Source organism: Sardina pilchardus, chromosome 21, assembly GCF_963854185.1.
Source record: "Sardina pilchardus chromosome 21, fSarPil1.1, whole genome shotgun sequence".
Classification (NCBI taxonomy): Eukaryota; Metazoa; Chordata; class Actinopteri; order Clupeiformes; family Clupeidae; genus Sardina; species Sardina pilchardus.
The window spans coordinates 30,289,845-30,305,080 of record NC_085014.1 but is presented as its reverse complement, the minus strand read 5'-3'; the positions used below and the strand labels follow the sequence as shown (position 1 = coordinate 30,305,080).

The 15,236-nt window shown below is 39.4% G+C and overlaps 1 protein-coding gene across 2 annotated transcripts; it reads right to left on the bottom strand.

Moving 5' to 3' along the window:
• Nucleotides 1–2,738: 2,738 nt before the first annotated feature.
• slbp (stem-loop histone mRNA binding protein) lies at nucleotides 2,739–14,511 on the bottom strand. 2 transcript variants are annotated; one of them, XM_062525071.1, is made up of 8 exons: nucleotides 14,351–14,511; nucleotides 12,942–13,073; nucleotides 10,773–10,877; nucleotides 9,240–9,302; nucleotides 9,012–9,143; nucleotides 6,437–6,583; nucleotides 6,242–6,323; nucleotides 2,739–3,156 (listed from the first exon to the last, which is right to left on the bottom strand). In XM_062525071.1, exons 1-8 carry the CDS (start codon nucleotides 14,389–14,391, stop codon nucleotides 3,097–3,099), a joined length of 762 nt encoding a protein of 253 aa, XP_062381055.1. In that variant the 5' UTR covers nucleotides 14,392–14,511; the 3' UTR covers nucleotides 2,739–3,096. The 2 variants fall into 2 exon arrangements, with proteins under 2 accessions (XP_062381055.1, XP_062381056.1); XM_062525072.1 differs by having other exon boundaries at nucleotides 9,240–9,296.
• Nucleotides 14,512–15,236: the final 725 nt, after the last annotated feature.

The window sequence follows — 15,236 nt, the reverse complement described above, 5'->3', positions numbered from 1 at the left end:
TTAATGACATAAATTTTCTTTGTGAATGAATAATGTATTGTAAATAAATAAATGTTTTCCTTGAAATATAGGGGGTCATAAGTATTGGAACGCCCATGTTAAATTCCCATAGAGGATTTTTATTTTTATTTTTAAAGGCCAGTTATTTCATGGATCCAGGACACTATGCACCCTGATAAAATCCCCTTGGCCTTTGGAATTAAAAAACCCCACATCAACACCATACCCTTCACATACTAAGAGTTTGGCATGCTTAATGTCAGTTATTAGCAGGGGCGTCACTAGTAATTAAGGTTTACTGGGGCACTGCCCCCGCCACAAGCCCCCCAATAATAATAATAATAGGTGTAAAAACAAAAAATTGCGCATTCCTACGTCCACTGGTATAGTTGTTAATGAAGATGTTTATTCAAGCTAAACAAGTAATACCATTTTAGTCCATACTAGGATAATGGATTTACATGTAAAATGTTGTTAGTTTTTCAAGAAACTTCGTGCTACCCTACCTCTCTAACCAAAAGTGCAAAAAACTTGATGCATTGTATGTTCCACCCAGACCAATCAGAAGTTAACCCTAGGCCTAGGCTGTTTTAAGGGCATTTTCACTACCTTCAGTCAGAAACATTTAATATTAAGTGCCACTCACAAATACTACATATTGTCAGCACAGTCTGGGCTACCCAGATCTGCCACAATATCATGTAGCCTACTGTATTATTACTTGCATTGATTTAGATTTTTAAATAATAAAATTGCAAAAAGCATGCAATATACAAATTCTTACATTTTGACATGTATCTCACCACAACAGCTGACAGCTTGACATGACTTTCATGTTTGTGTAGGCCTGACTGTCCTGAAAATGGCAATATAAAAACCATGGTGGATGGGATACTTTGGGGCTGAGCAATTTACAGAAATATGTAGTGTGTGCCTTACAGAATTAAATGCCAATTTTTATTTAGTGATGAAAAATGACTTTTTGACACTTTTTGTGCTCCATACTTGTGAGAGCTGATCTGACTTGTTTGCGCGGTAGCACACATGACGTGCACACATGATGATTCTCTATAATAACTTTTTACTACATTGCAATGAACAAAGTAAAGGCAAAAAAAAAAGTGTTTATTTGTCAAACAAATTTTGATGCAATGTGTCTCGAATTGGATGCCATAGGCTACAGGAGTTTGCTAGATCTCAAAACCGGATTATGAACGTGCCTAGAGAAACACATGATAACGTTGGATTATGAACAGGCTACTATGCCACAAAAAAAACCCCACAAAAACATGGGGTAAGTGGAGCTAAAGTTATTATTTTCCTGTCACTTGGTCTGTTTTATAACCTAGAAGGTTGTATTTGGTATCTGTGAATAGCTCCGTGTCTCCGTTTTCCATCTAGCCTATGTCTAATCGCGGGTCCATTTAGTAAATCAAACGAGAGTAACGGTAACCCTGTATGACATTATTATTTGTCACTTCATCTGTTTGTATAACACCGAAGGATCGATGTATTTGGCATCAATGGAAAGCTCTGTTTCTCCTCTTTCATCTGATATGCGTGACATGCCTCTGCGATCCCGGTTGCGCTGCAAAGGGCCGTCGTTGTTTTCTGCATCGTTTGTGTACATGTAAGACATGCAGCAGCACTTTCTTTAAAAAATTTTTACTGGGGCACAGCTTATTCTTACTGGGGCACGTGCCTCAGTAAAACACGCCTAGTGACGCCCCTGGTTATTAGCTGTTAGCTAAATAGCTGGTTTCATTCTCATTGAGCTCAATGCAATTCAAACCAGCTAATAACTGACATTAAGCATGCCAAACTCTTAGTATGTGAAGGGTATGTGGTGTGGGGGGCTGTTTTAATTCCAAAGGCCAAGGAAACTTTATCAGGATGCATAGTACCCTGGATCCATGAAATAAAAATACAAATCTGCCTCTAAATGCCTCTCAAAACCTTTCTGTTCAATGATCATTTATCCTCCACATCCAAAACATAGCCTTGTACAATTAGCTTTTCATTGTTGTATTGAGTATTTTCTTGTTTTCATTGTTTGTAAAGCATTCTCTTGAGTTTGAGAACATCATCATAATTTATTATTATTTTAGAAAAAGAAAATTGTATTTATTACCTCCACCAAGGAGGTTATGTTTGCATCAGGGTTTGTTTGTTTGTTTGTTTGCAAGACAACTCAAAAAGTTACATATGATTTCGGCGACATTTTCAGGAAGGTCTGAAATGACCAAAGGAAGAAATTATTACATTTTGGGAGTGATCCATATGAGAGTGAGAAGCGCCCTGATATGTGAGAGAGTTGTTGAGATACGGGCATACTTCCTGTGATTCCTGTGACAGACGACTACTACTACTACTACTACTATACTGTAGAAACACAATGGGTCTTTCGCAAAGCCATTGAAGTTCAATTGTGGTTACTAAAGAGGGTGCCATGTAGTCAAAAGGACCATTTCAATACCCAGCCGAAATAAAGGTTTTAATTGGGCTTGTAAAATTCCAATTGAGTTCATTTTTTTATAAATCAACGTTGAATATACCGGTAAACTATTTTAACATCAGAGAACACAATAAAATACTCAATTCATCCATTCGGTCCTCTTTAAGGCACCCATATGGCTACCTGTCCTGTTTCTAAATAAAGATCTTAATCTTAAATTAGGTCATGATGTCCACATGTCAGAATGCGGTTTAGAAATGTTTTACAAATGCAATGTATACTCTTATTTACTTCAAATTTATTACTTACAAAATGTTTCAACAAACCATTTCTAATTACAAGAAAATACACATATTACTTTTTAACAGTCATTGAAACAAAGTCTAAATAAGATAAGTTTATGTACAAACTTCTCATACATCTGGCAAAGTATTTAAAAGCAAACATTTGACCAACATCAGCCTTAAAAAAGAATGAAAAAGAAAAACAGTAGCAATTCCCAGATTAGAACAGTAAAATTGTATGACCAGAATAATGACACTTGTTTCTGCCTTGTTTGGAATGTGTCAAATTGCAGGCCAATAATACTCCGCTTTTCACTCCACTGATCCTTAGAACATTGTTTGCGCATTCTGTGCCTTCTATATTTGTGGCAGCTCCTCAGTTTTCTTCATTTTTCTTGGTGTTACAGAGAAGCAATCCTAATTCAAGAAAAGAAGACAATTTAGGAAAATCATCCAAGTACAACTGAATAAAAGATGAGCAACTTCCTCTACACATGCAATTTCCATGGATCATAGACGTCTGTTTGCATACAAAAAAGCTACCATCTTTGCCCTATAAGATCCAGGTAATTGCCATTTTTCCTCTGGGATTTTGAATAATTATGTGTGTAACCTCTTACGGTGACAAAGAAGTCTGAAATGCAACATAAAACAGACATGCAAACTGGTCAGGGGTGAAAAAGGTGAGACTCTTCTCCGACCGTTCTCTTCCGTTATGTGAACTGTCTTCATATTACATGTTAAAACTGTAGGCTACCTGTAGGCACAGACTAGGCTACTGATCAGGGTCCTCCTGTAACTCGACAATAAAATGTACATTTAATTTACGCATGTCTTACGAACACGTAATGATCCGGGTGTAACTGAAACTTGTTGGAAGTCACACATATAACTCAAACGGTTACGTGCGTTACGTGTGGTCTGGGTCTGAAGCGGTCGTAACTTTTTTTTGCCACATTATCATTTGAGTTGCATATCTTTTGCGTAGGCTTTGCGTAAGGTCTATGCGCAGTGTGCTTCGAGTAACAGGGCCCACTTTTCTTAAAGACAGCATTATCATGTCAATCAACTACGTCTCTGGACAAAACGAACCAGCCCAGTTTATGAGCATTTAATTCAACTGTTTACATCACGTCACATTAGCCTTTGATATACTGATAAAGTCTGCCTATTTGCTTCACCATCTGCCAATCTAGATGGTTCAAACTGCACGTATTCTTCATCAAAAGAACTCATTATGTCTACTCATTATGTCTACAAGAAAACAACCTATGCTACGTTGCTACACTAATCTCAGCGTCTTTTTCTAGTAGAATTTGAAAGTTTCAACTAGCCCACCTGTGAAATCCCTCGGCATCTCTTCTCGCCAGAATCACTATTCCACCTGACATCTCAGACGCATCTATCTGCGCTCACAACAGAGGCTATAGGCTACTTGGTGTGCGCGTTCTGTTCGCGTTGCGTCTTTGTTAACAATTAGCTTCCACTAATGTTTATTAAACGCATAGGGGCTACATTCACGCGTCCCTTGCTGATCAGGCACGTTTTAAATGCGGCTCCGGAAACACCTCAAGATGCGTTAGCGTGTGCACCTAATTTTTAAACTCAGTTGTAAATTCAATTCACCCTTCCCCCCCCCCCCCCCCCCCCCCCCCCTTAGGTAACTAAGTTAGATACACTTAAGGTGTGGATGCTTGTGTTTCTTTACGAATCCGCCGTCTTGTGTAAAGAGATTAATGTTAAGTGGCACATACATGATGTAAGAGGGTGATAAGGGCTCTGTTCGAATCGGAAGGCAGCTGCCTACTGCCTCCCTCCCTAAATAGAGAGCTCTCTAACTAGACATGACTTTAGATTAAATGCGTCGTTTAAAAATGAGCGTAGCACTCTAGAATCTTTGGTTAACACTACGGTATGACGTTAGCAAAATCCTGACGTTAAACTAAATTAGCCTACATAAGCTAGCAGGCTAACGGTATAAAATAGTTTCACTGGCAGCTAATATATCGGACCAGGCGTTATTAGTGGGTACAACAATGGTATAACCAGGTAGTAAATCTACTTTCTACAAATACAAGCTAAATAACGTCACACAAATGACATTTCAACAGATTCGGCAGTCATTTACCGATATCGGTTTTGTTTTCACGGCTGATTCAGACGTGGCCGCAAAGGATTATGGGTAGAAGGCACCTTGAAGTGTACATCGATGCTGCCTTCAAAATTTACCGTTATTCAGGAAATCTAAGATATCTTAGAGGGCAGCAGTTTTTTTCAGAAAAAACTCCCCCACCCTCTGAACTTTCGGGGTACCTGGTTTATGACTTTCTCGTGCCATAGGCGCATCATTGCACCGTCTTGCTGAATTCGCAATGTTTGACGGGCGTCCTTCTACTTAGTTACCGTTGCTGAGCTAGGATTGGACAATGGCCGTTCGAGGGCGGGGTTTTGCAAACGGTCAATTGACTGCTGCATTCAAAAACGATGTTTTCACCTGCCATGTCTCGCCTTAAATGCTAGGGAGAAGGAACTATTTGACCCCTATGTTAAATTCCCATAGTAGCAGGAGGATTTTTTATGTTTTTATTTTCAAAGGCCAGCTATTTCATGGATCCAGGATATTATTTATCCTGATTAAGTTCCCTTGGCCTTTGGAATTAAAATAGCCCCACATCACATACCCTTGACCATAGCTAGAGATGCTTTTTCCAGGAGGCCTATTAGCCTGTTTGATTTGCATTGAGCTCAATGAGCATCAAACAGGCTAATAGGCCTAAAAAGTAGTATGTGTTCTCCTCAAACCATTTCATGCCATTTCAAAGTAGCCTGGTTGTCTTAATCTTAATCTTTCAGATTAAGGGTCTGGCCACGAATAATGTAATGGCCCAACTCAAGGGGAGGCACCAAGCGTGCATTTGAAAATCTCACTGCACGCTTTTGGTTACAGTCGACCAATGTTTACTCTGATTCCGGACTTCGACGCAATTGGATACCACTACGACCAATGTGTACCGAGTTTGACCGATGCAGCGTTGTCGTCATCAGTTTAGTTCGCCATTGGCCCACCTACATCAAATACACCGATTTGATTGTTACGTCATTACTCGTGTATCTTGCGGACAATTCAAATTGTGTTCTCACGGGTAATTTCAAAGGGCTATTTCTTCTGATTACAATGGTGGGTACATTGTATCTCTAAGAAAACGAGAGTACATATGTGTAACTTTTTTCTTTATTCTTGCCTGTGAACAGACGTTTCGGGGTTCTCCCTTCTTCAGTGTCAGGGGCACAAGCACCCAGTCAGCTTAATATTTTGTGAGTTGAGCGCGTTCTATGAACTTTATACATTGTATCTCTGTCATGTAGCATAACCACACAATAAGGCTTTTTGTGCCGCAATGGCATCAAGTCTGAAGAAATAGAATGTTCCGTGCAGTCTGCAAAGGGTTCAGATATCAACTGGTAAGAAATCACTAGAAAACACATTCATTTAAAGCCTTACCATCTCATCTTCTGTAGATTTGCAAGTTTCCCCATCTGGGTCCAACTCAATATCCATGACATCACCAAGGTCAATTTGGTCTCTGAAAAAAAATATTTTGATCAATCAGTATGGAGAAGGAATAGCTGAAAATTGCTTTGGTCACAGAAACATGCAATATACTGACGCACGACTAAATCGAAAAGCTTTTCATACATAGCTTGAAGGTCTCCATCTTGAGCAGGGGGGTCCCAGGCGTGAAGTTTAACCTTCCACATCTTGATCTGCTGATCCCATGAACGGCGACTGTACTTCCTGAATTTGTTTGGAGTTCGGGGGTGGACTCCTGACTGCCTGAGATGTCTGACAAAAACACCATGCATTGATTTAGCAGAGACTACCTTTCCATGCGCTGACGATGCCGCCAAGTTGTATTTCATAAATAAGGTCATAATATAAGTAAAAACATACAGCACCAACAACTTCATTGACAGTACATTTCTTTCAATTGTTTACTACCAAACTAGCCGAGAGCAGGGAGCTCTGTACATGTTCTTATTACATGGGTAGTGTGACGAAAGATTCAGATTTATTTGTCACATACACAGTTGTAACAATGTACACCTAGTAGGGAAATGTAAACTTGGTCAAATCGTCAAAAAAAGTAACAAGGAAAAGAATATAAAAAGCTAAAAATAAAACATTTTCTAAAATTAAATAATAAAAGAAGATGTGTGTGTGTGTGTGTGTGGGGGGGGGGGGGGGGGGGGTGGGGGGGGTTAAGTCATCTTTGTCTTCATAGCTTTTTATCTCTAAATAAGTGGTCAAATTGTATCTTTCTAGCCTGTTGGATTCATCTGGAATCACAACAAATATAATCTCCACTCCAAAAACACCCCTGCTCCTTACTACACCACCAACACAAGGTAAGGATGATATCACCAATATTGAAATTACATTACATTTAGCAGACACTTTTTTCGCCCAATGTGACTTACATATGCAAGTCAATAGTAATACAACTATTTTACAAGGGACTACATTGTCTCCGGAGCAACTTGGAGTTAAGTGCCTTGCTCAAAGGCACAACCTGTGGAAGCCGTGAATATATCCGACAACTCTCAGGCTACTGCACGCTAGCCCAGCTCCTTAACCACTACACTACCACGCCCCATAATCAGGGATGTGATTGGCAAAGGACAAAAAAGCAGGAAAATATGGATTTTCTCAGTTCATAACATGTTTTGTTATAACTTAAACCAACATGAAGTTATCATTTTGACTACATTATTTAGCATAGGCCTACTTGATAACATAAAGTCCGCCCCCTTACAGTCCTCTAGTCCTGTACAATATAGTGAACTAATAGGCCTATTGATATTGATGTTGATTGAAGAGGTTGCTTGAAGGTTGTTGTATTTAAGTTCCAAAGAAAATCGAATTGCACCACTCCCTCTCCTTCCAAAGTAACATGTCCTACACCTCTCCTCCTAAAACAAATGGCAGGCCCTTATAGAGATTGAGAACGTGACGTAAAACGCAACGCATTTTGGGAATAGGTGGCCCAAAACTTAAGTTGTTTTACTGACGTGCGGGAATAACGAAGTGCAGTTGTTGAAATGCCGTTTACCTGCTGTGTTATAAAATTCAATAGAGTAACATGAAGCTTATCTTTTATCATTTTCCAGCGTGGAAAAATAATAGTACACGCCATGTTTCAGACGTGACAAAAAGGCGAGAAATGGCATGGATAGCAGCAGTAAGGAAGCGCAAGATTATGTTCTGGTTTTTGCACAATTTTTCCCCGCTTAGTTTTCATTATTATCATGCCAGATCATAGACCCAGACCCACTAGTTTACATGGGCTGGCATCAGGCGGGCCAAACGCACCCATAATTCTTTGTGTTTTTATGACGTTGGTCACATGTCTTAGCGATCTCTATAGGCTACATCACTAGTTGTCCAAGTGCACACACTAAATGGAGAGCTAGGATTCAAATTCAGACTGTGCCTTTAAATCGGCGACTTTTTTCATCTATCAGTACAATGCTACAGTAGGCCATTTCCACTGAAAATTCAGCTCAAGATTGGTGTTTACCAAGCATGCCAAAGTGTTAATCTCTTAGCACGATCGTCATACGTTTCCTCATGATGGCTAGGCCTATACCGAAATATGTTTTGAATGACATGGGGGGCACGGGGGTGAACGGCTGGACAAACGTGAAATTACAAGGTGTTACAACTAAACAATTTGGTAGACCAAAGGTAGACAGGCTTTGTGGTTAAAACGATGAAAACCAGTAGGCTACTCTGTCACAGCTAACTTCAAGCACAGAATTTAAGTCAATCAGCATCACGAGATTGCGGTCATTATCGGAAAATCCAGACACGTCAAACTGGACGCGAACGCGTGGCAAAGCCAACAAAAAAAAAAACAACTTCATAAATTAAGTCTTTTTAGTTTTTAAAAAAATAATTTGACCTTTACCATTTCATGGCTTCAGCTAAGAAACAAATAGTTCACTACACACATCGAACTAGCATCAAACATTAATCAACACTTCTGCTTTCACTTTCAATGAAATGGAAAAAAAAACATCGATTTTGCATGATTCACGAGGGTCGCATTTTTACGCCTGAAAATCGGGATGAATCACATCCCTGCATAATAAAAGATACGTGAAATGGTTATCTGCTTACATCCATAATATTTGTAAACAAAGCCTGTCCAAACAGCTTTTAAGTAGAGAAGTGCAAACAAAACTACAAACATACATTGCAATGTACTCACTTTGGAACTTCTTTGATGTATCGATCATAAGCAAGGGTATTCTTTCCATAATTTATTTGTTTTTGCCTCCTTAGTAGAACATTCTCATCCGTTTCCAATTCTGTAGGACTAGCAGAATCCCTTGAGTCACAGCTGTACACAGAGAGGAAAACGATAAAGAACAACTGATGCAAACATATCACTGCACACAAAAAAAACTTAACTGCAGTATCTCCTGAGAAAACTCACCTTCCCGACGAGATTTTTCTCTCCCTTGAGGAAAACTCTGCTGTGAGAATTCGCCTTCTGTATCTTCAAAAAAAACAACAAAAAACAGAAAAAACAAATCCTTGATTTCGTCATATAAAATGATAATATAAAAGCAGCAATAACTCTTTTGAGCACTTGCGGTTCAGTGACCAGCGACATTCCGTAATCCAATCAAATGTGGTGTGTGTGTCAAATGCACATATCTGATGTATTTGCAGTGTAATGGTTGCACAACTTGGGGAAAATATCAAATTGCGTTTTTTCAATGTGATTTTTGAATGTCAGTGAACTGATTCAGTTCAATATTCCAAAAGTCTAATTTGTGCTAACCCTGATTGGTGAGCATGTCTGGTGCACATGAAGCACAGCACCCCTGACCGACTATGAAGCTCACCAATCAGAATTTATGAGTCCCTTTCACAGCACCCACACCCACCAACCAGAAGTGGCATAGTCAAGAAAGATAAAATGAACAGAAAACCCAGAAATGTGACAAAATTAAAGAGCAGGTTAAATTTGTAATTATAAACTGAAATAGTTAGGGAAATACACATCTGACAAGTCAATGTATTGTTTTGAATATTTTTCAATACCTAAAGGCAGAATAAGAGATTAAATATTTTTTTATTTTCAACACTCACTTAACCCTCTAAACAAAATTGTGACAAACAACACTGGTTAAAACAGATTATAGATCCAAGTGTGATGACAAATCTCATATGTACTCTCCACCACTAGTTGTCAGACATGATGAGGTCAAGGTCTGTTATTCACCTACTCTGATTCTGAAGTAGAATATCATCCTTTTGGCGAATATGGTCAATTGACAGGGATAGTCACGGTGCGTAGATGGAGGTGCATGTATACGACAATGACCACTAAGCATACCATGCATATTTCGACCCTCTGCCCAACATAGTTGAAGGTGCAAGTGGTAATCATGATGATGGGGTCTGTAATGGACGTGGTACAGACAGCAGGGGTAGTAAAAGTAGGACTCTTAAAAGTTGATCAGTGAGATTAAAGAGTAAATATATATAAATAAATATATATATATATATAATTATTTTTCATTGTCCAAGTTAGGTTACTTACCAAGACACCTGACCAACTCAGTGGTTCTTTTTGCACCAGATATTGATGTTCCTTTTATGGGAATTATCTATAATAATTGGCTTGGGAGGCTCAAAATTGTATGGCTGTGGGCCATCGAAGGTAGAGAGATTTTGGATCTCCTCAGACTTTAAAGTCATCATATACACTTAATGTGCACAATTAACTTTTGCGATTAGGCAACTGCGCTGGTTAATATGGTGATTACAACTGTGATAATTGTGCATCTCTACTAGACTCCCTGGGCCACACCCAGGCCAAGCCTTTGTCCCTGAGTAATGACTGACACCTGATGAAAGTAAAAGGAACAAATAGGACCAACTTAAACTAAAACTAAAAACTAAAAAGGCATGGTACACAAGTCAATACTCCAAGACATTAGTAGAAAATAAATCTCACCTCTGCATATCACGGTTAACACTCATTCTCATCTCGCTCTCTTCCACCTCACTTCCCCAATCTTTGCATCTTGATAAGGGTCGAACCGTCTCCGGAGTAGTGAAACTAATGCCAGAAAGAGGGAGTGAGTAAAATGATTCATGCAATATTACGCAACATCTACCAACAGCATGGTTAACGGTATCTGAGCTATTGTTTTGTATTATTGACTACCATAGTCCTTTGCCTGTCCTGTGGGGTATACCACGAATCTCGCTGAACATAACCAGGGTTTCTTTGGATAAGCTGGATCGCTAAATACGAAAGTCGCTATCAGAGTTGAGTGGTATTACGAAACTCACTCACTGATGAATTTATCAAACTAGGCTTTCAGGTCAGATCTGTGCGCGTTCTCGTGGTTGGGGTGACTTTGACCAATCGAGAAACGTGGAGATGCACAAGACCGCCTCGGTTTAAAAACGATTACTTCCGCATTTATGAGCGGTAGCAAAATCTAGGGTGGTCTTTTTTAGTGTCCAGCCTATAACATCAAAAAATCGATGGTCATCAGATACTGTATGCTATGCATGTCCATAAAAGTGATATATCTGCATGCGTAACATAGTTAAAGCGCCTTCGAGTTTCAAAATGTTTGAAGAGGCGGAGTTGCTCCAGTAGATGCTATGACAGATTCTCACATGTGAGATGACTTCGTTTTTCAAGATAATTGATTGGTCACTAGTCAGTAGGATTAGTCAGAGGGCGGTGATTTTTCACGATTTGAGCTATAACTAAGCACATAACCTGCTCCCGACCAGGTTTGGTTGCGAGCACAAGATACCATGGTGATAGAGCGACGCTAAAACAAATCCACTTTCGTATGACAGCATACCCTGGCTTTGAGTACAACATACCTCGCTAACCCACTAATCGAGATTTGTAGTATACCCCACTGGTGAGTGAGCATTAACAGTAGCTTTGCAAACGGCAAAGGTAGACAACTACAAACAAACTGTCTTTTTCTGGGTTGAATGGTGGCCATCTCGGTTCCACTAGCACCTGTGAGTGGGAAAAACACTGCCGCTGCACTGACAAGCAGAGAGACTCGCATCCTTATAATAAATTGGTCCTTATGTCTTTCTGGATTTGCTGAGGGTTTTTTTTTATCATACATCACATTTATCATAATCCAGACATGTTTGTGATCATTTCAATATAATTTGTTAGTATTTGGATCTGGAAAAAAATAACTTTATATCAGGCCATGCAGCTGCCAGTTACTGCCAGGTTGCTAGCGAGCCAGCCTGCCAGCTAAGGTAACATTTTAAATGGAGAAGTAGAGAAATTACAACTAGTTGAAAAGCATACCTGACATTAGTTAACCCTTAGAACTCCAGCCATTTGTTGCAGGCTTTAGTATACTATGTTTTAATGACTTTATAGGGGGCTCAGGAATGAGCAATACTGACTATCTTATATCTTTCAGCACAACCTAATGATTCAAGTGAAAATAAAGCACTGAACAATGTCCATGCATTTTGATGGTTTTTATCTTCGGTGTGATAAGGTTTTACAATTAAACCGGAAATTCAAGTGGTTTTGGTGAAGATCCAGAGATATCCTTCCTCAAAGTCATGTTGACACTACTTTCTATCAGGGGTGTGATTGGAAAAGGTAAAAAAAAAAAAAAAAAAGCAGGAAAACATATGGCCAGTGTTATAGAAATAAACCACTGACCGATGTTTTACACCCAGGTGAACTTGCCACTAGTTAGCGCATAGCTATATTGCCATAGCTACTGCCAACTACTTATAGCTTTTTAAGATAGCATTTAGCTCGGTTCACGGACTAATTCATTCCACAATCCAACGGGTGATTTGTTAGCATCATTCATGATTATAGACAGCAAGACTGTACAATTGTGTTCATCTACTCTTAATGCTAGATAACAGAAAAAGTCTATTTTGTGACGTGGGGTGACACTCCAACTCACGCACACCGGAAATCATCCCGTTTAACAGAAAACAGAATAACAAATAATAATGATAATGTATTTCATAGTAAGGTAAATGTGGTGACCATACTGTGGACAGAATAACAGATCGGAAAACTAGTTTCTGTTTAAACACACAAAACCAATAAGCCTAGGCCATCTTAAAAATAAAGATAACTTGTTAACATATAGCTTGCCTCTCAGATCTGTTGTCTGTGTGTCTGTGTTCTCCCTTTGCTCCAAGAGAAGGTTGTGGGTCTCCTTGTGACCTTAGTTGTCCATCTGATCCTCGTTTTCTACCATAGTGCGATGATGAAGGTGCATTTTTCCTGAAAAACAAAAACAATCACATTAATTATAAAGACAACAAGGCTGTATTTGAATTTATCGACACCATTAATAAGCAGTTATGCAGCAGGAAAACTTTTCCCCTTGGCTTTGAAATAAGAGATCAGTATAACTTGGAGACGGGCTAGAACTTGAGAGGCTTTTTAAGTGGACTGTTCCCTTCCTAGCCTGTAAAGGCTATAAATAGGAAATGTCCTTTTTGTGACTGTTTACAAACGTTCGCCTAAGTTTTGCGAATTATAATGAGCCTCTGTATTGTCAAAGTATTGGCTTGATGAATGAGTACTGTAAATTTGCTATTGGGTCTCGACTGAGTTGGTATTCAAATGTGGGTCGTGGGGGTTGAGAACCACTGCCATAGGGGGTAGGCTAGCTCTCCGTATGTTCGCTTAACCCCTTGGTCAGAAACCCCGCGAAAACACCACGAAGAACCGCGAAAGCTCTATTGTTAAAAGACACCAGCTGACTTGCAACTGTTGTATTCAATAGGACTTGTTTGTAAGTTGAACATATCGGTGTCAACTTGCAAGTTTTAAACCCGACAACAATTACGATTTCTACTGTGCAACGTAAACTTGGCGGGAATCACGCTAGCTTGATGGCCAAGTTAATTCGTTGCTTATCAAGCTAGTAAAACCTGCTTGCGATAGCGTTACGAATGTTCTACAGCTCAAGAACATTGTCGTTATGAGTGAATTTCAACGTATGACTGAATTACCCAAATGTCGTGTTAAAACATGCTTTAAGTTGTATTTGTTGATTAAACAACTGAGAGAAATAGATGTTTCCCTGTTAACTAGCAGATCAATTCCATCAGCTTTCAGGGACCCAAGCATGTAACTTTTACAAGACTTTGCACTTTACACACAATAGTTAGCAGCTACAATCTACAATACACGCTGTCTGAAGGTAGCTTATGCCTAAATTAATAGAAGTCATAGTTACACACAATGTCAACGGTTGTGTACGCGAATGGCATAAAATTCCGGAAGCAAAAGAACGCTAACGTTAACTTTAACTTACTGGCGTCCTGGCTCTAAAATAATTATCATTCGGGTTAAACTCACAAAAACACCAACGTTAGCGTTACATTGCTAACTACACCTGATTTAACGTGAATTGTGAAGCGTAAGTCAATTGATTGCTAAAGACATTTGACAATAGCGTTCAGTTAGTTAATTGCTTCAGATTAAGCATTAACGTTAGCGTTATCTTTGACGTTATTGGGATAAGGTGTAACTAAAGTTATTTCCCCTACCTGAAATCGCCATCCGTAATTTGCCGACGGTGGGAAGACATGTCTTCGGACGAACTTTAGTTATTGCTGTGCGTGCGGTTCTGTGTTGTGCTGTGCAGAAACACAAGCAACGACAAAGCTGCTGCTGCTTCTTCTTCTTCTTCTTTAGATTTGTCGGCGGTGGGCATACCGAATTGGTGCATTACTGCCACCAACTGTTTGGGGTGTGGACCTTCATTGAGGATTTGCGTCTAGAGCTAGAGAACTGTTGAACACCTGTTTGTCCACTGTATTCATGTTGAGGCTTTGTGGCTTGTTGTATGTTAGGTAGCTTTGACTCAAAGACATTATAAATGGACTCTCTATGATCAATGCTAATGATGATCTCCAATGTAGGCCTAATTGTCATCCTGCGTACATTTTTCATACAGCCTATTAAAAGTGAAGCCCACTTTTAATGGGTTTCACAATAATTTTCTTTCTTATTCAAAAGCCCTGAACGTTTCCAAGCCCTAGTATAAGTATATTCGTATAAGTTTGAGCAATGTTTATTGCATGCAGAATTACTAATAAAAATAAATAAATAAATAAATAATAGATGCACCGTACACAATATGACCGCCACTCAGTTCTGCACATTCTCTCCACAAAAGTATACCTCATAGTCACCTGTGAGGTAAACCACTACCATGTCATCATCAGCCGTCTTTGTGCCTGGCCCACACCTGAAGTCCCATCCCTATGACTGCCCTTCCATCGCCTGATGTGGTCCCCCTGCCCGGATCCCTGGCCCACGCATCCTAGCGTCCCATTATTTTCCGAAAATTACTAATCCCTATGGACAATTTATTCACTGGACTATTTGAACTTTCTGATACTACAAATGACTTACTGTACTGTAACTGAC

What these genes read in the sequence shown, in the direction of transcription:
- slbp (XM_062525071.1), bottom strand. Translation starts at nt 14,391, where the DNA reads ATGTCTTCCCACCGTCGGCAAATTACGGATGGCGATTTCAG. An exon ending in AGAAAAATCTCGTCGGGAAG is followed by an intron (nt 9,144 to 9,239) that starts GTGAGTTTTCTC and finishes CTCTGTGTACAG; the next exon opens with CTGTGACTCAAGGGATTCTG. An exon ending in TACATCAAAGAAGTTCCAAA is followed by an intron (nt 6,584 to 9,011) that starts GTGAGTACATTG and finishes TGTTTTTGTCAG; the next exon opens with ACATCTCAGGCAGTCAGGAG.